This window comes from Brachionichthys hirsutus, unplaced genomic scaffold (assembly GCF_040956055.1).
Source record: "Brachionichthys hirsutus isolate HB-005 unplaced genomic scaffold, CSIRO-AGI_Bhir_v1 contig_718, whole genome shotgun sequence".
NCBI lineage: Eukaryota > Metazoa > Chordata > Actinopteri > Lophiiformes > Brachionichthyidae > Brachionichthys > Brachionichthys hirsutus.
In genome coordinates this window covers 209,112-233,394 of record NW_027180335.1, presented here as the reverse complement: position 1 = coordinate 233,394, position 24,283 = coordinate 209,112, and the positions used below count along the sequence as shown (strand labels likewise).

The 24,283-nt window shown below is 40.9% G+C and overlaps 1 protein-coding gene across 1 annotated transcript in view; it reads right to left on the bottom strand.

Moving 5' to 3' along the window:
* The window catches only part of LOC137913563 (protein unc-13 homolog B-like), a 92,185-nt gene extending 69,545 nt beyond the window's left edge, over window positions 1-22,640 (bottom strand). The window contains exons 1-9 of the mRNA XM_068757206.1: window positions 22,484-22,640; window positions 21,799-21,828; window positions 16,573-16,672; window positions 11,455-11,572; window positions 10,994-11,117; window positions 9,973-10,046; window positions 9,239-9,296; window positions 7,789-8,002; window positions 5,970-7,283 (exon numbers count right to left, since the gene is read on the bottom strand). Of these exons, the coding sequence (XP_068613307.1) occupies window positions 5,970-7,283; window positions 7,789-8,002; window positions 9,239-9,296; window positions 9,973-10,046; window positions 10,994-11,117; window positions 11,455-11,572; window positions 16,573-16,672; window positions 21,799-21,828; window positions 22,484-22,640 (2,189 nt within the window). The remainder of the gene's footprint in view (window positions 1-5,969; window positions 7,284-7,788; window positions 8,003-9,238; window positions 9,297-9,972; window positions 10,047-10,993; window positions 11,118-11,454; window positions 11,573-16,572; window positions 16,673-21,798; window positions 21,829-22,483) is intronic.
* Window positions 22,641-24,283: the final 1,643 nt, after the last annotated feature.

Sequence of the window (24,283 nt, the reverse complement as noted above, 5' to 3'; positions counted from 1 at the left end):
TTGTTAATTCACCAAATGACATAAAAATTGGTTTGGATGAAATGCCCGTTTCACCCCAGTCAGAGCCTGTAACATCAGTTTGGGTTGTTTCACTTAAAGAAGTTTTGCCCAAGGCTGATGGTCTTGGAATATGCTTTGTAAATGAGATTTGAGCAACCTGACTATACGATGTCGTCTCTGACTTGATGTGCTGACATAGGGGTACATAGTTGGTCTGAGAATGTTTTCTCAGAACTGAACCTCTTGGAATTTGTTCTTTTGTGCTCTTAGTGGAATATTCTGAATTTGGACATTCAATTTCTACTTCCTCATTCTGTTTAGTAAGATCTATAGCAATAGTGGTATTGGCAGTTAAGTTCACATTTAGTTCAGCATCTATAAGGTTTTTCTCTTTATCTCTTTTTGATTTGTGCTTTGTAAAATCAACAACTTTATCCTTTTGCTTAGATTTTACATTGGCGTCTGTTGGATCATTTTGTTGGATATCTTTGCTTTTATTAATTGTGGCAGAAAAGTCAAGAACTTTATTGCCTTTTTGAGTCTCCAGAGCGGTGCGGTTTTGTTTGTAAAAATGGGCTTCATTACATGCCATTGAGCTGTCATTCAGTATATATAACTGAGGTGCAACTTTCTGAGGTGAATGTTGTGGCTGATTCGCTGATGAAGTGATGCAGACTTTGCTATTATCACATATACCAGAGACCGTCGCGTTGTGTGAGTGTGATAATAATTTGGGATTCTCTGCCTGTGATTGTTGCCTAGAAAACTTGGGTCTCTGTGGTGAAAAAGAAGGTGCACCCCCCGTTGTCGAAGCTGTCATAGGTAGAGACCCACCAGAAGTTACTTGTGCTGAAATAACTGAACTGGTTTTAGAAACACCTGGTGATGTAGGCAATATCCTTCTCAATTGTGAAATTTTGGGAATTTTTGAGGAAGACTGGGCCTCTGGAAGGTTTGTGGATTTTTCAGAAGTTTCTGAAATCTTCCTCGACACCAATGGTGATATTTGACGCGTTGAGGATGGCAGTACATCATTACTCACATATGTCTTAGAAGACATTCCAGTGATTCCTCCAACCGCTGAACATACGGAGCTTGACTTTTGTTTTGGGTTGTCAGCAAGTCTATCATCTACATGCACAATCCTTATTTCAGGTATTGGGTAACGTCTGTTGGGAGAAATTTGTGTAGATGGGCCCTTTAATGAAGGTGAGCATGATACTGTAAGCACATCTTGGTTGGCTTGATTCATCCAGTATGGTCCTCCATGTCCAGCTTTAAGTGATTTAAAAGTAAGATCAGCAGCCTCCATTGGTTCCTCTGGAACGCTGTAACTATTTTCGGCAGAATCCACCTGGATCTTTTTAAGCTTGTACACAGTGAAGTCTATGGGCTGTTCTGCTAAAGAAGATATAGATTCCTGAAACATTTGAGAGAAGCTTTCCAAATTCATGTTCATTATTTTTTCACCTTTTCTAAGAGCAGAAGTTAGGTCCAAGGGCGGATTTGGAAACACAAATGTATTCTGCTGCTCCGCTGGAATCTGGAAACCTTTATCATCAGTGCAGAGAGGGATTTTAAAACCACAAAGTGTCACTTTAGCCTTTTGTGTTTGTGTCAGGATGTTAGCAATATTTTCAGTAATATTTCCTAGAGCTTGTATATCCTCTGGTGCAGCACAGGCATAGAGGTGTCTACCAGATCTGTCAGTTAAGAGGGAATAAATGTATTCCTCATCTGTATAGACATAATATCCACAGTCCCCAATGTCAGCTGGCCACCACATCCCTTGCTCCAAAAGTGAAAGCCATTGCTGATACCACTCAGAATCATTAAAGAGCATTTCATCTTCCTCATTGCCTGAAGCCCTTGCAGATGTGCTTAAATCCATAGCACCATGTGTTAAATCCAGTGGGCCCATTTTTGCAGCAAGTCGTTTTAGAAATTTGGTTGCTGATTTCAAACCAAAGTCTTCATCTTTTATATCACTACTAACAACACTTTTGTTCATGACTTTGCTGAATTCCTGGAAACTACATTCTGTAATTGACTGACATCTACTTAACCTTGTCTTCGGTTTTTCCATGGACAGATTTATTGCACTTTCTTCAACAAGCCAAGGTTTTATTTTCTTATCCACTTGATTCAAATGGTCACAGCTTCTCCATGATTTCATGGCTCTACAAGTCATGTCAAACACGACAATATCTTCATCCAGCTCCAGGAAACAATTTAGGCTCTCAAAATGTTGAACAGCACTTTTCTTCCAAGGATGTAATGGTACATTGAAATCACTGATATCCATTTGCACAGGATTTAACCATCTGGGATTCTCCAGATGAGGTGCTGTAACTGCTGGTGGTATATTCCCTTGGAATACTTTGGAGTATTCATGAACTTGAGCTTCAAGGGCTTCTTCTCGGGCATAATCATTGAGTTGCTGCCATAGAAGAGCTTCTATGAGACACTGATGCTCATAAAGCTCAGGTGGAATAACACCATGCTCTGTGAAGTTGTATAAAAGGTCCTTGTATCCATATTCATGTGCTGTCCCATATAATAGACGTTGAATTTCCTGAAGGTAATGTTGGGTTTGGGAAATTGTGGGATCATGCAAAACCTGAGATTGCACAGGTTCTCTACAAGGATCAACATTTGTACTCGCTGTAGCAATACACGTTGGTGTTGCTGTACTTGAAGGAACATCAGCTTTAGTCTTTGCTTGTAAATGATCAAGAAGACCTTTGTTGGTTTCTTTCCGAGGAGCAGAAATGATACGGTCACTGCTGCCTGTTTTGAAAATGCTGGACAGCAAACCAGGAGATGTGCTATTCATGCTGGCTTGTGTTTCCTCCTTCCCAAGCAGAGGAGTTTTAGACTGCTGTGTCATTGAGGATGACTCTTCTGCGACACCAAAAAGACCAGCGAGGAAACCTTTTTGAATGGGCCCTTTAAAATCCTTGTCTGTGGCAACATTTTTGGAGGAATGCATCTCGACTGGTTTAGTTCTCTGAATCTGTGTTTGCCCTTGTCCTGCACATAGCTGATGTTGTTGCGGTACTGTATGAATGTTGACTTGTTCAGAAAGTGATGCCGACTGTTCGATGGTACCTGAAATTTTGTTCTTTAGGCCAGAGAATAATCTTCCAGATTCAGAATGGCCTGGATTTTGCCCTGATTCAACAGGTCTTTGACATGGTTGACCTGCAGGTTCAGATGATTGGTGTTCTAGCTGTTCTTTTTCCCCAGATTCACGCTTCAAAATACTGGAAAGCAAACCTCCACTTTGATTAGGTTGTTGAGTTGCTGAATGTTGAGGATTTTCCATTCTAGCTGACGTTTGGTGTTCAGGCAATGTCTGACCAAGGAGACCAGACAAGAAATCACCTTGACGATTGGGTTGGGGTAATTTGTGATCTGGTCCAATATTTAACTTGTTGACCTCTCTCGGTGGAGAGTTGGACTGTAAGGTGAGCTGTTGTCCATCTGTAGATGCTAACTTATTAAAAAGCCCTGATAATAGCCCACCCTGCTGGGGCTCTGGTACAAAGGCTGCAGGTTGTGGTGGTATTTGGTTTTGCCTTCTCAGAGGCTGCCTGTTAATTTGTTGAGGCTGCTGCTGGTTTGGATAACTAACAGGTGGCTGTGCTTGTGCATGAGGGGTAGGACCTGCTGAAAATAGCCCAGAGAAGAAACCTCCTCTTTGATTAGGTAGTTGCTGGGTTGTCGTACCATCACTGTGTGCCTTATGCTGCTCTGATGCAGTTTCTACTATAGAATGTGAGGGACCTGCATCTGCAATTTTATTCAATAATCCAGCAAGCATCCCTCCTGGCGACTGCTGTGAAGGAACCTGGTGTTGCTGCTGTAGGTTTTGTGTATTCCTCGGTTGCTGACTAGATTGTTGCAAAGAAGGGCCACTTTTTTGTTGTTTTTGTGAGGTCCGTGCTGTGTTCGCAGAATGAACAGAGTCTTGGCCTCCAGATGCAAAGAGACCAGACAAGAATCCTCCTTGTTGTAGAGAGGCTTGCTGAGTTGGTTTTTGGTCAATCTGTTTGGCAGTCGAATCTGACTGCAGCTGAAACAATGTCGGATTAGGTTCCACAATTTTGTTTAAAAGTCCTGAGAACATGTTACCTGATTTCTGATTGGGTTGTGTAGAGTGAACCGGTCCTGCCGGTGATTGGGAAGTGGGTTCGGTGAGTTTCGACAAACCCCCAAACAATCCACTGGACTGAGGAGTTGTTGTTGTTGTTTCTTTTTGATGTAGCTTTTCAGTTTTTGTTGTGTCAGAATATTTTTGTTGTTTGAGTGACACAACCGGTTGTCTTAGTTGTTGGACAGGTTGATCTTTGGTAATGTGGGGTGCCTTTGTTATTGTTTTTTTAAATCCTGAAAAAATACCTACTGACTCACTAGGAGGAGCGGCGACCTCATTCAAGGTTTGATCAGGTTCGTTTGCTCTTACTATATATTCGGTTGCATTTGGTTGTGTCTCTTGACTGCACGGGGTTGGCGGAGACCCTGTTATGGTGTCTGTAGCTCTTTTTAAGAGTCCAGATAAAAGTCCCGTAGAAACTGGTTGTGTAGTCTGTTCATGTTTTGGAGTTGGAACATGACCAGATTGACCTGGTGGCAATGTTGAGTGTGACTGATCAGATTCTAATTTCAAGAGTCCAGACAACACACCTGACTGGTGTAAAGCAAAACTATGTCTTGTTGGGGGTGAAGGCTGGGAGGGTGATGAAAATAGGGCAGAAAATAGCCCACCTTGTTGAGGTTGACTGTCCTCACCCTGGTATTGCTTGTCAGATGTCCCATCTTCTGCTGATCCTAGTTTCAGTAAACCAGAGATAATTTCTTGAGCTTGTGATACTTGTGGTTGCATTTGGCTTTGTTTCTCTGGCTTGGAAGAAGTTTGATCTTTAAATTTGACACAATCTTCAGGCTGGACATCTGACTTGCTGTGGGGATCTTGTTGAGACAATCCCTGCTCTTTGGACAACTCTGTTCTAAAAGCAGTACTCCCTATGTTGCCAATGTCCATTTGTTCTGTATGTGGCTCAGTTTGACCACTAGGCTTGGTTAGTATCCCAGTGGGAGTTATGTTGGGTTTAACAGATTCACTTAGGGCTACTTTAAACAGGTTTGAAAACCAACTAGTTTCAGTGTTTCCTTTAGGTACACTTTCAAGAAGTGCAGCGCAACTTGGAGATGGAGTTCTTGTGGGGCTGTGGGATGGATCTTTTTGTGGAGAATTATTATCGTCACTGGATGTGAACTTAAGAAACCCTGACAGCACACCTTCTGATTTTGGTAAGTTGGTTGTGGAAGTATTTTCAGAGGATAAAAATGGAATTTTGAGTTTGTTGCTTAAAAATGATTCTTCTGCAGGTTTGGTGTCAGTTTGCAATGGATTTTCACAAGGAACTGTTTGTATTAGTGTTGAGAATTTTTTTTTAAAAGGACTGAAGAATCCTGTTTCCTCTGAAGAGCCTTCAGGTTTCGGTTCACATTTTGCAGGTGTTCTTTGCTGAATATCAGGTAGCTCACCAGATGACTCTGTCTCTGGAAGAAGCTCTACTGAACCACTTCCCGTTTCCTGTAAAAGCTCAGTTGACCCATTTGCGCAATCTGCTCTTGTATCACCTGATAGCTGCTCTGTTTGTGAGTCCTTTCTACTGGGACTCATGGCTACGCTTGCAGACGCTTCCTGGGATTCAATGATAATAGCAGATGCACTGTCTTGCTCTGATGGCTGAGGTGATGTCTCTCTGGATGGAGGTGCACTGGAAAAAAGTCTCATTGGACTGAGCCTTCCTAACATGGATTCAAAACCAGATGCCGATTGTGTAGTAGTTGCTGCACTACCTTCCATTCCTGTCACAACATGTGTTTGTGCTCCTTCAGTTGCAGCTTGCCGACTAGGTTCAGAGTTCTGAAAAGGCAAGACGGACTGAAGAGAAAACCTTTTCTCTGTGTTGGGCTCGTGAGAAGCAGGAGGAACAATGGCTACTTGAGGGGAGGTACCACCACTTTTGGGAATAAGTGAAAGAAGCTTTGAAATACCAGACACGGGTTGAGATGAGGCTTGGGGTGTAGGTGCATCCTTTGCAGTGGTAGCAGGGGTTTCCTTGGCTTCATTGTTTGTTTTAGTAATTAAAGAGAGCAGTTTTGAAATACCAGAGTCAGTCTGTGACGGTTGTGGTGATGGAGTAGAGCCAGAGGCTTCTAACTCCATTGTAGACTTTGATCCTGTGATCGTGCTGAATAATGAGCTCATGTCATTCTTTACACCAGCCATGCTTTGTTCAACCACGCCATCCTCTTTAATTTCAGGTTTGACCTCATCACTATTACCGTCCCCGGGCTCCACAACTTTAGTATCAGTCGGCAGTGCTGGGAGTTTTCTTCTTGCTGGTTTTGGCATTGACTCATAGTAGTTGATTTCCTCCTCTTTTACAGTCAGGTATTCAGACACTGAATTAACTAAACTCTTAAGTTCATCCATTGCATCTACAAATTCATCGCTTGGCTCTTCTTCAGAAGACATTGAATGATCTTGTCCATGTCCTGTTTTCCCTTTGGCTAAATTACATTGCACTCCAAAAGGTGATATATGGTCATCAAGATAATAATAACTTTCATATTCATAACTTGACTCCTCCTCGGTGAACGTCAGTTCATCCAGTTCCTCCTCCGATCCAAAGGAAAATTGCATCTCATCTGATGCAACGGAGCTATATTCGCTCCTCGCCCTGATCCATGATGCCTCTTCCCGGGCAGCCTCCTCCTCCTCACAAAAAGCTGCATAGCTCTCAAGTGTGTCCACTAAGGCGGTTTTGGCCCACAGTCTAGTCTTGTAGAGTAGACCTTCTCTGTCGGTCTGTTGGCGGTGCTGTTTGACAGAGGGTATTATATCGATTTCAGGAGGAGATAATTCTTCCTCAGAGCCGCTGGCTTCCTTATAAACTAAGCGTGCTTCTCCTCTACCATAGCCGTGCCTATTTCTGTCTGGCCTGCCATTTGATTCCCCGATGATGTCAGGGGACGGTGGATCGTATTCTACCGTCTGATAGAACCTGCTGCCTTTGGAGTCACAATGGTTGTCACTGATCCTATAAATGATGCTTTTATCTTCTTCCTCCCACATCTTCTGCTCAGCGTCCAAGTAATCATCCAAGACACCAGAGTCAGGCACTTTATATTTACTCTCCCAATCGTCCACACCCATACCGGAGTCAACAGGGATTATTCGTACAGCACCCTTACTGCTTGATCGCCTGGAATAAAGGGGGGGGGGGGGGGTTGAAGTGCCATGCAAGGAGTGTGACATGATGCAAAAAAAGAAAGACATAAAGTAATCACACAGGATTCTTAAACAGCAGATCATGCAAAGATAGCAATCATGCAAGTGAGAAATAGAATAAATGACAAAAAGAAAAGTATACATATGGAGGGTATTTTGTTTGGTAGTGGGAAAATATTAAAATGTTTATCACAAATTCCAACTGTTGCTTACACGTATGAATGAACTTAGCTGGTTGGATGAAAGGGTCATTTTGGCTTTGCTACCATGACAAAAGCATTTATAAATTAGTAAAAGCTACAAATTAGCAGCTTTATATATATATTACACATCAAGTAATATATGTCTCAAACCCTTTATCACTGTTTTGTATTCCTACAAAACTTGAATGCTCAAAGCAAATGGCACATAAGAATCATCTGTTGTCATGCACAACTATAAAGATGAGGACAGCCGTTTGGCTCGTTGTGTGTGTTTACCTGGGCCCTCTCATTTCTCTATAATCTAGCTCATAGCTCTGCACAGAGTCAGACTCCCTGGACAGGCTTTGATGTTGGGCTCTCCGTCCAATAGGGTACTGATGCACTGATGAATTTGTATGTGAAGTGTTGTGAAACCGTGGTGGTCTGTTGCCAGTTTCACTGCGGTAGTCGCTATCATGGTCATCCATTGCACTATCGTGGTCTTCAAAAGCTGAGCAAAGATAACACAAACAGTTCAGTAAAACACTGATCGCTTCTTACCTAAATCAAAGGATGATTTTCAAAATATATAGGAAATACTAAACTTTAAGTGCTCCAAAAGATATCAAGACAATACTCAGATCAGGTCCATTCATTAGTTTACGGTAACAGAAAAGCCCTGTCTCTGCTCACTGCTCATGTTTCCACTCTGTCCACAATAAAGAAGAGCAGAATTTACACTTAAGATGCAAAATAAGATTACAAATAAAATAACAGTATTCATGGGTTCATTCACAATGTCATTGCTAAATCGCAGAGGTTGATCTGAGAGGCAGACTGCTGGACAGTGGTCTGATGTAAAAAAAATTATAATCAAATACTCCCTCTTGTGGTAGAATATATGTAATAATGAAACATGACAACAATCACATGGGCAAGGAGGGACAGGTTAGATGTAACAAATAAAAAATGTTTAACACTTAAAACAAGTAAACAACTGACAATCGTGTTAGTTAGGAGAATACTGGAAATAAATAAATAAAATGAGTACAAAGGGAAAAACCAAACATGCAGTGTTCCTTATTCAAAATGAAAGGAACAGAGCAGTCCTGTATCATGCAGAAGGGGAATAAATGTCCGATGAGAAGCAAAAATAACCACTATACGTACTTTGCTGGTCACTCCATCCGAAATAACTCCAACTGCCTGATGGCATGGAGGCAAATGTTCAAAGAAGTCAGGAAGAAATATCTACTATACTGTATTGCCAATTATTCAAACCATTAACTGTAACTGCTGATGGACAAATGAGTATGTAACATGTAACGCGACTGACAGAAAATCACATCTGTGATGCTTGATGGAAATGAGGAATTAAAGAATGAATACGAGTATGAGTAGATAAAATGAGAAATCTCATAGCTACTGTACTATTAACAATAGATGGTTGATGCAAACATTCTCTTTATTGTGAAAAAAGTTTGATGTTTTTTAAAACTCAGGCCAGATACTTTAAGCGCGCATTGAGGTATATTTCAATGCAATGCCTTTGCTTGCTCGTGAAGCAAACTGTAGAATGCATGTTTTCATCCAAATTAAAATCACCAGTATGGAACCACAAATTTAAAACCTACAAAACGCCAAAAAGTGCAATGGCATGCATGTGTTGTACCACTTTTTTATTGTTATTATATTATAATAATAATATATTTATTATTTTAAAAACTTTCTACATTATTTTACTTACAGCACTGAGAAGGTGCAGATTCCATCCGTCCTCTCTGAACCTCCTCCTGTCGTGGATACTGATGGAAACAAAGAGTAAAAAGTCACGTCAGTTCATTTTGAATATTTTCTGCGATGTAGTAACTGTTATATTTCAATAGATGTCAGCAGAGAGCCAATACAACATACTGTATATTGTTGAGAGCGTTGTTCATAATAATGGAGCATGCTCAGCACCTCTCTTTATATAAAACAGGTAATTGTAATTATGCCAATGGCACATTTGAAATACAACATAACTTCGAAGCAAACAAAACTTTTCACAAATATAATTTCTACAGGCATTGTTGTTGTTGTTGTTGTTTTTATCGTACAGAAGGCTCACTTTGTACCGCATGATCGCTGAGCTTTTACAAAAATTTTACAAAACCAATTTTACTTTTACTTACTTTAAGATGGCTTTCTGTAATATAGTTGGATACAATAAGTATGTCTAAATCTTTTTTTTAAGTTTATCGTCTAATTCATAAATTTTCAATTGAGTTGTCAACACTAGTTAATATTATCACCACAACAACCCACTTTCAAGATGAAGAAAAAGGGCGTTCTGTGTTTTTTGGAATTTCCTATAATAGTTCCAGCATTTAGCCCATATTTGAGACTTCCCAATGCCTTGCCTTTAAAAATTTTTTTTATTTCTAATAGTCTAATAATTAATAAATAATTAGCGGTAAAGCTACATTTCTACAAACTTACTTCATCATGTAGCTGCATGGTGTTGATCCTCGCTAGTTTACTGGTCCAGTATTGAGCCTCATCTTCTGGGATATCTATTAGATATAGGATAAATATTGGATGGAAGAAACCAGTGGATCACAAGTGAAAGAAATGAAAAGAGAAGCAGGAAAGCGTGTGTGGAGGAGAGTGCAAAAGCTGGTGAAAGAGAGAAAGAGCGGGAACTCCCAAGGCGTGACGGTGCAAATGGTGGAGCGATTAAGGGAATTAAAGGAAGGTATTATAATGACAAAGTATATGATGGAAGAAGGAGAGTGGAAAGCACAGAATGGGAGAGAGGTCAAAAATAGATGAAAAACGACAAGCCCCCCCCCCCCGGTCGCCCCTCTGTTCTCCCTCTGTTCTCCCTTGCTTGATGTGTTCCCATTATGTGTGTTTAATAGCCGCTGAGGATGTTTCTGTTTTGGGGAGCACAACTAGAATTACCAACCGTCTCAGGAGGTCACGGGTCCTCCTTGAGGCCAAACTGAATATATGTTTGACTAAAAGAAGAGGATGGAGCACATTGAAAAGGCGTGTTCATTAATTAATAAGAAGACGCATACTTCATTTACAGAATAGCATCCTAAGCAGTGAACTATGTTGGCGTGACGACCCCTCTCTGAGTGCTTGTCTAGTACAAGTTGATTTCACTGGAAGATCATATCTGTATGAAGTGTGAGAAATTGAATTTACAAATAAAAACTATGTTGAGAAACGTTTTGTTTACAACTTTCTATGTTTCACTCTGACTCACTGAGATTTCCTGATGAGCCGACAGATGTGACTCGCTCCTGATGAGTGACTGTGTTCGCTCGAATTAAAACAGGTCATCTGTTATCTTATCTTCATCTCCAGACCATGGCTTTTGTGTCAAGATGAGCAGAGTATTGATAATCAAGGAAAGCGCCAGGAAATGCAGGCATCTCAAGAGGAGACACTTCAGACAGCGACCTGAGACAAACACCTGAATGTGGTGAATGTGTGTTTTGTGACTTTGTACCAAAGGGCAGCTCAAAGCGTGCATCCAGCAGCACTTTGTGTGGAGTTGGGTTGGTGGTACCACAGATTTCATCCTCCATCATTAACACCTCAGAATAAAGTGGCGTCCACCTTCCCGGACCCTCCTGGTAGCGAGAATCGGAAGGAAGATGGAAAGAGATCATGAAGATGAGAGAGAGGGATTGGAGGAAGACAAAACAAGAAAACCAAAATGGTGATTGAAGACACTGAGGAGGAGTCACGAGAAAACGGAGAACTAAACTGCGGTCACCAGTGTGACAGATTTTTCATATCTAGCTAACAGGATGGGTGTCTGAATAAGATGGCAGTGTTAGGAGGAAGGAAGTGTGTGTTCACAAAATACCTTCTGATGTCAGGAACATAAGTATTTATTTTATCATGTTTCTTGCGTTACGGTGTGAGAGGATGAAATAACGAGGGGGTGGGGTTGCTGTGTGTCACCTCATCAGACTGTCGAACGGTGTCCAGGGGGATCAGCGCTGTGCCGATCATAGTGTCCCAGATCAAACCTTTATTCCACAGCTCCACCACCAGACCTGACTCAAGATGACTGATCTCGCTGTAGAAACAGAGAAACACACATCTGCTGTGTGAAGTTGCAGCGGTTCGGCTTCTCTTTAGGCTGCACGACATTGTAGAGATGATGCGACAAGACTTTTAATTGTCTAGTGTAGAAACTAAACAGGCTGAGTGCCAACAAATATGAAAGAGATTTTCAGACATGTTTTGGGGAGGGTTTTACACTTTTCTACTTCATATTTTCTGAACATCATAGCTGTATCCTGTTGTCGGTAATTTGTCTACTTTAAAGACCATCAACAAATTCTTGACTCACCATCTTGTTTCCTTATCACTGCTTATATAAATTGCATAAATAATTACTCATTATAATTCACCTGCCATTAACAGTACTCAACAACAACAAAAAACACACTTGTTTTAATAAACAGATTTCAACACCGCTCTCCGGCTTTTCATCTTAGACAGACGCAATACATCGACGTTCCAATAAGGTCAATCAGTGGGCCATTAGAGAGGGTAAAGATGACAGCCATCATTTTCTGACAGAACCATCTTTAACAGAAGACAGCGAGTCTCTGAATATACATATTCATAGTCCCATTCATATTCATGCATGCCTTGATTTGGCTGTCAGTCATCTCTGATGACACTTCACAGCTGGGATGATGGCGTGAAGAAGGTGGGTGGAATGTGCCTCAGTGTGTGTGTGTGTGTGTCTTCATATCATGCTACACACTGAAGCAGTCAGTCAGCTGAGCATTGAGTGAAGTCAAAATGATGATGTTCCTGCATGTTTGGCACCATTATCATTAAAATACATTTTTACGCATTTGCTCGTTTGTTCCTGAACATTTTGAACTGATTTTAACGGCGTGAGATCATATTTAGCAGGTCAAGATTCTTTACATGCTAAAAGTGAGATGGAGGCAGAGGCTTTGTTTTACCCTGTCATTGTATTTACCGGTAGTTTAGTTTCACCTTCACCGTCCTAAACCCAACATTCTGAAAATATATTTTGAGCTGTCAGATGCCTGAATGGAGTCGAGGAAACCTTTTTTTAAAAAGCCATGAATTTATCTACAGCTTTGTTGGTTGAGACAATGGAAAAGTTACATCTTTTTCAGGCACAAATGATCTGTAACACAGATTTGGTTTTTAATAAACATATCTTCTGTCAAACCAACAAATAATCCAAAAATATAACATGGTGCTTTGTCCATCCAAATGATAGCCAAACTCTCAACTCAACTGCCATAATTTCCCACTGACATCAATTAAAGGAAGACAATTGCAGTAGAACATATAATTATTCAAATGAGCAAGGGGCGGAGTACAACTCAGACGCATCGCCAGCGCATCGCGGACATTTAAATCAATGAGGTTCAATTAAAACCAATAAATAGTAAACATAAAATGAGATTACAAGCAGGTTTGATATTGTTAATCCTTGCTATCCATCTCCAACCACACACAGATACAGAAGATGCTGTGTCTGTAATGATGCATTTGTGCATGTGAGAGAGAACGAGAGAGAGAGAGAGAGAGAGAGAGAGAGAGAACTTTCCAAAAGACTCCAGCACATGCCCTCTATCAAATCCCATCCATTATTGGAGGAACGAGTTGTGTTGAACAGGGAATGAAATTTTCATCACTCAGAAATCACACACAGACAAATGCACACAAACATCTTATTTTTAAGAGCAGAGAAAGAAATTTCAAAAAAGAGAAGGTCAGGGAGGCAATGGAAAGAAAAGTGTGTTTGTGAGCACGAGGACTGTTGAAATTACAGACTGAGGATTGGGGGCTTTAACAGTTTGTCACAGTTTCTGTGAGGAGACTCTTATGTCTTTCATTGATTAATTTAAATCAAATTCTTTTTTCGATGCACCCAAAAGCAGAAATATTGTCACACCAGTTACACACACACACACCATTTTACACCCCTTCAAGTTATTCCTCATTGTTTGTCATTGTGCCTCTTTGCCACTAGTCACCATTACATCAACCGTACCGAGTGTGAGGCAAATTGTTAACCACTGAATGTGCAAATATGTATGATGTAGATGTAAATATCTAAGTTAGGTTTCTTTAAAGCCAGATGTTGAGAAAAGCAGTCTCTGAGATGAACATGACTGAGAGGCTGCTGACACACGCCGACAGGATGCGACACGGCTGATAGTGTAAATCAGAGAGATGGAGGAGGCTGTGATCAGACAGCAGTGAATCATTTCTGTCACTCTAATTAGATTAAGTCACTGGCCGAAGAATAGCACAGGTTGATGGGAAGGGAGCAAACAAAGGTTAACATTTTTCTTCCCAACTTACATAGAACTTAATTGACAGGGAACTGGAAGTAAATAACAGAGTTAGACCAGAACACACAGGCAGGCAGTCAGACAGAACGGTAAGACCCAAACAGTAAAGTCTCAAGAGAAAATGCCTTTTTCGTTCAGCTCCGTAATAAAGGGCTTTACAACACAAGCCCACATCCATCCATTCACACACATGCATTTGCATTTGTGGTAGAGGCTACCGTGCAAGGCACAATAACCATCAGTTTTAAAATGAAAGAAAACAGTACATTTTAATCCTTGCTAGTTTTCGTCCCCACATTAGGACAGTTGAGTCATTCTAATAATGAAGGGCTTTTGATGGGAAGCTGATGACCCTGTGACACCATACAGTAAATCAGGTGAAAAGATGAAGACCTCAGCAGTGTGTGAAGACCGTACTGAGATGAACACAGAGCTCAAATGACAAAACTCAAGAGTAGAGACAACAAGACAAGTTTCAATGCAATGGGTCAGCAAGTCATGCTTGTGGTGGATGAAATCAAAGAGACACAGAGAAGAGAAATAGAAAAAGCAACAACTGAGACATGACACACTGACAAAGGAAGCATGCGACGAGATGAGCACGTAAAGCCCAGTGACCCTAGTATAGCGTGATCAACGTTTAACTGCTTATCTCCTTATCCCAGGAGCTCACAGACCACACACACACACACACACACACACACACTCACTGCTTTCCAACCGAACACACACAATCATGTTTGATACAGTCCTAACATTAAAATGAGGCGACAGTTGGTGAGTGGATAGGAAGTGCATTATCAAAATGTGTCATGACTTGATTTACAATAAGATTCTATGTAAAATTAAGGAAATGTCAGCATATCAACACACTCCTATGAAAAAGGTTTAAGAAATACAAGCAACACCAACAAAAATAACTAATGCAATTAGTTCAGCCATGGTGCAACCTCCTCCAAATCTGACTAAAAGAAAACTCTTAACCAGTGGGCAGTCAGCCGGTCTTTAATCAGCAATGTTACATTCAGGGACAGTTCGACTCCGGCACCATTATTAACTGAGGTATTTGTCAACATTTGCAATTTACAACCTATATTATAATTTAATCTCATCATATTTCACTGTTACTGTCAAAATAAAGGCATAAACTCTAAAGCAAAGACAACTGCCCCAGACTAGCCAGTGTTCATTATAGCTCACATATCAATGAAAACAATGCGGGCAGTTGTGCAATTAATTTACTGAGTTTCAAATGATTCAATTTATGCAGCAACAAAAATAAAACAGCATCTTTAAAAGAAGACAGATTCATGTGCATTCGTTGTATTTCTGTGCATCTTATTTGAACAGATGTTGTGGCTGGTAGAACATAATTTTATGCTTCAGCATGTGAGTTGAGCACAGATACAGTTAACACGGAAAATTCCATCAGTGCGAAACAGATTAAATAAAATATCAAAAGGCATTTCATGCCCATTCAAGAGGTTTCTCTACACATTAGTCATGCATAAACCTGTGTCTTAATGCATTCTTTAAAGCTATAACCTTCTCCATCTGATTGCTATAAAAAGATACCATGACTACACAGACCACTTGTGTATCATTTATTTTTCTTCTCTATATCATACTTTCTATTGTACAAATGTCTCCGTTACATAAACTGTGAGCCTATCATTCTACAAGCCCTTATGTGAACACGCTTGTGAGAAACATGTTTCTCTCCTCATTGTGAAACCTTTCACTACTAAGGGAATCCTACTTGGAAGCAATTCCTTCTTGAAATCTCCAACAGCGCCACAATGCAGCACGCTGCTGTGCTCCGCCATAGAGCCCAACTCCTGCTAATGAGACTTAGGAGATCATTAGTCATTCAGCATTGGAGGCCATGGGGTTTCCTTAAAGGGGACATATTAGGAAAATAGTCACTTTTCCCATGTTTTCGGGTCATTACCAACCCAAAAACCCACAACCGGACACCGTTATTCCATAGGCATAAACATGGAAGCAGAATTTCTCCATCAGCTACATTATTGTTCCCTGTGGAATCACACTGGGCTGAACAATTCATTCGATTTATCACTTAACTGAGCTCGGCATGTAATTTCACCTTCCATCCATCCTACTAGCTCAAAGCCTAAGGCTTGTGCCAGCTGGCCAGACTGGAGTCCCACGGGCAGTGAACGCCACCTTTCAATTTCAGTCGAGCCTATTAAAGCCAGCTAGCAACTCCGCTAGCAGCGGATACCTGGTGTTCATTTAAGAACTGACACATGGTCTGAAGTTTCAATTTCTCCCTGCATTTGTCCTAATAAAAATAAAAAAGGGGGGGGGGTAACACTGAGTTACTGAATGAAAGTGGAAGAAATAAGTGGAAGAGACTCGGAATTAAACATTGTTCCGGCCAGAACTGATACTCACTTCAACTACATAAACTGGGTGCAAATTAGATGCAGATTAATGTATTTTATTGTATTATATTTAAATATCAGAAAACAAGCTGAATGGGAACTGCTATATATTCTTTTTTTAAGAAATATTTAGAGAGTGTCGTTATTATCAGTTGTATATATTATACACAAGACCAAAGGATGCCTGTGAGACTCGAGAAGAATCCTTAAATACTTTATACTACTTACTGGTGTAACGATGCAACAAGAAGACTGAGTCATCATTGAATACTCAGAGTGACATGAATTAAGAGAAATAGCAGACTGATACTCACAACATGAAGTCTTGCTCCCAACACGGCTGGTCTCCACGTACCGTGATGGTGGTACTCTTCACATTTTGCACCTTTAAAGTTACGTAGGCATCGAACTTGTCTGGGGAACAAAATGAAACATTTGGATTAATGTCCAAGGAGCATGTTTAGTCAGACATTATCTCAACATAATCCAGGCAGTGATTCACACACTTAGAATTTTGAAAATGTGTCACTCATTCACTCAATACAGTTGGGTATATATAAATATAACCATCCATCCATTTTCTTGTCTACAGCCACTTGTCCATCTTGTGGGTCTGCTGGAGTCTAAATCAGCTGGCTACAGACGAGATGTGGGCTACACTCCGGATGAGACGCCAGCTCATTGCAGAGTGTTATAAACAAACACTCACACCTACGGACAATTTCGTGTCACCGAAGCTGCATGTTTTTGGAGGTGGGAGGAAGACGGAGAACATACAAACTCAGCGCAAAAAGGAATCAAACCCCGAACCTTCTTGCTCTGAGGCCAATTACCATTCACACATTTCTTCATACATTGTGAATCATTTAAACGTCGTGGATGTCTTTTTTTGAGATGAGCTGTAAAGACAAGTACAACCCAGTTTATTTCTGGCCCAGTCTACCTGAAAGCTCACAAACCCATTCTGACATTTTTTAAATGACTTCCCTGTGGGCTGATCCTGAATTAGACAGTTGTGTGCAGTAACGTGATTGAGTCAGTGAAAGGCAGTGAGACTTCATGGGTGGACATGTATCAGGAAAAGACTTGTGCTCTCAATTTTCCCTGCAAGATAAATGTCTAGCATTTGCGAGACCAAACAAAAGACCAATTTCTGTCTCTAAATCTCACACAGATTTGGAAGCACTCATCGTTCTTCAGCAGAAGAGATCAAGGCAGCACTAAACATCAGGGAAGAGAAGAGAGACCCCAAATGATGAAGCACAAGACATGCCCTCCACTTCTTAATGCTTTTTATGCCGGGAACGTTGGATTAAAGACACTGAAGAGCATTTCAGTTTTTACTGACCAAGAAGGTTTCTCACAAGCGCACAATGGTATAGAGCAGGGCCAGTGTTCCTCGACCGCGACAAAAACCGCATTGTTCCTCTTGAATCCAAGGTTTGACTATCAGTTTATTCCTCCTATCCAGTATCCTGGAATAGACATTCCCTGGGAGGCTGAGGAGTGTGATCCCCCTATAGTTAGAGCACACCCTCCTGCCCCGCTTCTCGAAAAGGGGAACTAAATCCTTTGTCTGCCAATCCAGAGCCACTGTCCCAACTGCCATGCAATGTTATAGAGATGCATCAATATGACAATCCCTGCGCATCCAGAGACATGAGATATTCAGGGAGAATCTCATCCACCCCCCGTGCGCTGCCACCGAGTTGTTTAGGAAACACCTCAGTGACTTCAGATTGGGGGATGGACGAGTCCACCTCTGCTTCCTTCATGGAAGACATGGTAACGGGATTGAGGACATCCTCAAAGTATTCTTCCTTCCCACCACCCAACAATATCCCCAGTGGAGGTCAGCAGCGCTCCGCCTGCACTGTAAACCAATGTTCTGATCGGGTGTGTTGTTCGTCCCAATCACCCCCCTCCAGGTCTCACTGTCACTGCCCTAGTCTGTGCATTATCCAGTACCCCTTCCAGGGAAAGCTCACGAGAAAGAAAGCTGTGGGGTCATAAACAAGCCCACACCAGCCCACCGCCTCTCAACTCGGAAACGCCAGAGAAGAGAAGATCCCAGAGGGTAGGTTCCAGCTGCCCGACTATATCTTACCCCTCACCGTCCATCTCAAACTCCGCCTCCCCCAGGCAGGTGGCATTCCGTGTCCCAAGAGCGAGTCCCTTTGTCTGGGGGATCGGGTAGTTGAGCCCCACGCCATTGACTGCCACCCAATCCACATTGCAAGAAATAAGACTTAGCAGTGATTCTGGCTGTCCAAAGCGAAAACAAAAAATAAAAACTGAACTTTATATGAATTACATTTGTTTGATCTGTGCAAAAAATATAAAAAGGAAAACAGTATGTTGCAGTTGAATGGGTTTCGCGAAATGTTTTGATTCAGCACCGCAGTTGGACACGATTCTGTCACTATATCCAACACACCTAAAGCAATCCTGTTTTCACTGTTATTCTCCTTCTTCATTTTTTTTAAATAAGTAAGTGTAAGAATGTCGTCCTGAAAATCAGACATGTTAAATGTGAAGAATATCTGAAATCTGACTCTGAGACAGGGGGTGAAAGGGTTAATGTGGAATAATCCATCATTCACTTAAATGGGTTGCCAGGTCTGTGATTAAGTGTAAGAGGGGACCGACTGGTGCAGACAACCCTGTTTATTGACTGAGACAGGAGTGGTAAGAAACAAAATGAGGAAAACACATCAACTGGACAAGCCAGCGGAGAGAAAAATCAGCACAGAGGTGCAGACACCCACACACCCAGTAAACGGTAACTAAGGTGATTGGACATATCCCAGCATGCAGCAGGAGCTTCTTGGGGAGCAGTTCTTGGTGTCATTCATAATTAAGAAGCAACGACACATGAAGATAAATAAGTTATATTCAGTTACACACGGACATGCGCTGTATGGTCAGGCAGGATGACATTCATGAAGCTGCCTACCTTAATGAAATATCAATTATGGGATGGGCATGAGGAGTTTACTGGGGAGAATGGGCAGAGGAGAGCTTTTGGTAGATGGGCACCGTAGGAGAAACTCAAACCAAATTATTTTTGCCTCCCAAATTAGCTTGTGTGTGTTCTTTAAACAGCTTAGCTGAAATATAATGATCTTTTTCTGTAACACTTTCAGCTAGGGGGGGGTGGGGGGGAATACTGCATTCTTGAGATAGGAAACAATAAAAATATCCTCCACAATGGCTCCTGTTAAAGTCACTAAGAGTTGCTGGAGCCTGCTATAAGCAACAGACAGAGCACGTCAGACCCGAGACCGGACCGCCTCATTACACCGGCACCAAAGCTTGTTATGCTCAGGGATTCTTCTGCATTCATTAGACAGCCGAGGACCTTTTGAGCCATGTGTCAGGTTTGAATAACAAGAAGAAAAGCATGTTCGAGGATAATTATTCATTCCAAAAGGTATGGGCTAAGTTTTAGTCTGAACTTGAATCAATAAGGAAACTGAAACTTTAGGAGTCAAAATAAAACTTTCACTCATATCAATTTTCTTCACCAGAACTGCTCAGCGTCAGATGGGCTGCAGAACGTGTTTGCTTTTGTTTGTGTGCTTAAGGCCCTCTTGCATCGCTAGGCAAATATTTATTTCCTACCAGAATTGTTTTTCCAAACAATCGACTTGTGGGAGTTGACTTGCACTGCTAAATGCAAAATTCAACAAGGTTTAAAGGTACAACAAGCCGGCTGTTGTATCTTTATCATGGCAACTCGTCCAATAGCTGTAGGTTATTTCACAAATGTGGACAGACAGGACAACATACCTCTAATCATTTTCTCAGAGGCTCAGCGATAGCATGGCTAGGAACAGTATAATGTGCCTTAAACTTCCCAAACTAATCAAGTGACACATATAGCACGTCTCTTAGGGGTTGTTCCCATTGGGATTTCAGTGGCGCCTTAGGACAGCAACCAGCTAGTCCAGTCAAATAATCTATTGCTTCATAATTCAACGCTAAATCAGACCATGTTTCCCAAACTAGGCCATTAGAACAGGACAACTTATTAGTTGTGTCTGACCTTAGACTAATGGGTACGTCTGGGGATGGAACTATATCTCTGGAATACTTACCCATTTACTGGGTGTTATAGCGTTAGGTGTATTTGATTTAGGTGAAGTTTTAAGTTTAAGAATGTCGATGAGGTATTGATGCATTTTTCCAGAAATGCATTTTTTTTTTTTTTTTATGCTTAAAGATGTTGGAAGCGATTTCATTGAGGTTTCTTAATCCAGCCCCCCCCCCCAAGAGACAATGAGCCTCCCAGTATCATAGAGACATTCCCCTCTCTGTTCAGGGAAATTGTTTTGTTGGACACACTTTCATTAATAATTTATGGTGCGTAATATTCAGGTCTTCCTTCTATCATAATACTTTGTTTTGTGTCTGAATAAATACATACTATTATTAAAAGCTGATAAAGAACAAACTAAGGGTTATTACTATAGTTATAATGTGCGACAACTAGAGTATAAAGTCATTAAAGGCTACAGGATAAATGAATTACAAACACATCTGCTGTAACCATGGCATTCACCCATGTTCTCTTTTATGAACCCGAGGGGAGGCCAATCAAATCTCCTCCTTCCATTCTGAAAATCTGCCCTGCAATGATTGCGCTCTAAGGCCAGAGGCAACCAATCACAAGTCATCCCAATATCTAGTCAGTCTCTTCTAAAGTCACTGACAGATTTGTCTCCATCTTCTCCTTTGTGCCAGAATGACAAGTTGTCATTTCAGGCTAGCAGGTGGTCCTTTGTTTGTGATGATCTATTGATTTTCTTTCCTCCCTCTGCCTCCACTGCCTTGAATTTTCATTCTCCCACTCATTGCTGTTGCTTTCCATCATTGCCAGGAGAGAAGCTGGGATGAGCAGCTGGAGCCAGAAAAAGGTATGAAAAGGCACCAGTAACGAAAGGTGGATGGGAGGAATTGTTCCCCATTGAATGACCACTGAAATGCTGGTGCTACATCCCTATTTGTAATTGTTTTTCTCATTTGAGGATACCCAAGTAAAAATCAAGATAATATAATAAAGTATATATACTGTATACTTGGTACTAAGGAACTTAAACAGATCCGTTGCATGCCCAACAAGCCAACCGATTTAAATATGCTGTTGCAATGTCATGTTCTCATAGATCAGAGCAGAGCTGAACTTTGAGTACCGGTACTACATACTAGAATGTGGACATAAAAACTTACTGACCTAAATCTAATCATCATTTGGCATTGTTTACTTGCCTGGCCCCAATAGTTTTTGATAGATTTTTGTAAATCAATGGATAGCCAAAACTTCTAGTGTTTATATGAAAGCAAAGATCGCAGCAATTTGCAAGTTAACATCTTTGTGAAACCTGAAAGCCTCCTCCTCTTGACGGAGAGTAAAATCTTACCTCGCGCTAGAAACAAACTGCTCATTCATTTACGCTTATCATCATCATTATTATCGTGTCCATACATGTTGCTCCTCAAACATTAACAGACACACTTTGTCACACATCAATTCTTACCTGGAGGCCCATGGAGTTTGGCTTTTTTCACTGGAAAAGAAAATAAGAAAAGAAAAAAAAACATTAGTCAACTGCTAAAATACTACAGATTGTATTTTTCTTGCTTCAACTTTCAATTGATGATTTATGTACTGAGGACTTTCAACGGAAACAAGACCGCAAGGGCTTTTTTGACAGGATGTTTGACTGTACTTGTACTGTAATACATGCTACTGTTTGACTGTACTTGTACTCTAACATTCTATCTAATAAATATATTCATCATCATCATCATTGTTGGACCATTCTTCTACTTTGTTAAAATATGCGTAGACCAATATTAAAAGGTACATTGACGCATTGTCCACTTTTATTGTAGGGTAAGTTGTGCTAAAGCTCATTAAGCACACCAGAAACACCAGAATTTCCCAACCACACCCAAGATAAGCCGCTGGTTCATCACAGGGACACATGGCCTGAAAGACAAACAGCGATTCACACTAGCATTGACGCCTACAGGAAATGCATTCCATATTATTATATAGAGCTACTATTTCATTGGTCAGTCCATTGTCCAACAATGTTAGTTAAAGACCTATGTATAAGTAGAATTGACATAATTAATATAGGATATTATCTTATCTTCTGTAATAATTCAACACGGACTGGTTTCTCGGTTGATCTCAAGGCAGGGTGTATTTCCCACATCTCGTGCACACGAGATAACGTCCATTCTGTCCCCTGACGGGCTTCGCCATGGAAGATACCTTGTGTTCGGAGGGAAGCATAACAGGATGTTTCCTTGAGCTTGAAACCGCAGAATGCTTCACACGGGTACCGACCACGATGATACCATTACGCATGCCTGGTGGAAATGCACGTATGGGGCTTGCTCTTGGAATATTGTTGTCCTCGGACAGTGTATTGACTTCCTTAGAAAAAGCTTCTTCCTGCACGTCTCTAATTATCACACGTTCCGCTCGAGTCGGTTTCTATCGGTGATCCTTCGCAGAAGCTCTCTTATCCTTCAGAACCAGGCCACAGCCTTCTTGAGACGATAGAAACTCGAATAGTGATCAATCGTTTGTCTCAAAGGGTTCTGGTAATCCATGAGAAAGATACAGTACGTGAATTCTGTGAGTATTACGTTTTTGTTGGTATACAAAATACAATTTACTCATCAATTTATTTCCTGTTATGGGTGCTATAATACATTCATTTGGAGATATTACTGCATTTTCAGTGATATAGTTCTTTGTCAAAGAAAAGGTGAAATAAAATAGCAGTATTTTAACACAAAACAAAAGTGAGGTTTTGAACTTCTAATGTATGCTGAGCCTTCAGAAGATGTTTTACGGTTCAGCAAAATAAAAGTCTATTGCATTTATAAGTTAATTAAAGTATTTTAATTAGGTTTAAATGCATACTCCCACTGTGGGAAATCAATTTTTACACAATGCCAGTCCAAGATGTGATCCGATAGACAGACACAGAGAAGCCAGAGAGAAATCATTAACAGGCCATTTGTCTTAGGCTGTCAGCACGGCTTGCCTTTTGTGTCACTAGTGCCAGCTTGGTTGATGCTCACAGGAAGCCCGCTGGCCTCACTGGTCAAGAGCCAAGTAGGCTCTTAAAATGCCTGTCTGGCTGGGATGACACGACAACACAGAAAACTTACAAAGGTGGTACAGACAGGGAAGAGCGGTTGGTATCATAGAAGTAAAATACCCTCTAAATATGTAAAAAATATATTTATATGGCACATCAGAAAATGACAAACAGATGACCAAAGTGCTGATTTAGCTAAAAATAACAAGTTACTACGGTGGCCCTGAAGTGCAAATCACAACAACAAATCGTATTGCACACAATAAAGAAGGAATCGCGCAAACAAGAAAAAAACACACACACAAATAAGGAATCGCGCAAACAAGAAAAAAACACACACACAAATAAGGAATCGCGCAAACAAGAAAAAAACACACACACAAATAAGGAATCACGCAAACAAGAAATTAAATCACACAAACAAGAATCGAAATCACGCAAACAAGAAATGAAATCACGCAAACAAGAATATAAAACACGCAAGCAAGAATAGAAATCACGCAAACAAGAAATGAAATCACGCAAACAAGAATACAAAACACGCAAGCAAGAATAGAAATCACGCAAACAAGAAATGAAATCACGCAAACAAGAAAGCTCCAAACCGGAAATGCTAAATATCGGACATGTCCAAACCGGAAATGCTAAATATCGGACATGTCCAAACCGGAAATGCTAAATATCGGACATGAGGGGTCTGGTTGCTGATTGGACAGAAGCACTGTCAATCATTCTGACTTTCGCTCCAGGTTTCCCGTAATTGAGCAGCAATTAGTAGCAATTGAGTAGGTAAGAGAACAGCGTGAGATACAAAAATATGTTTTGCCGTCATTGTGGTAAAAAGTTACCCGAAGAAGAACGGCCGAACTATTGCAGTGGTTGCGGCAAGAGACTTCAA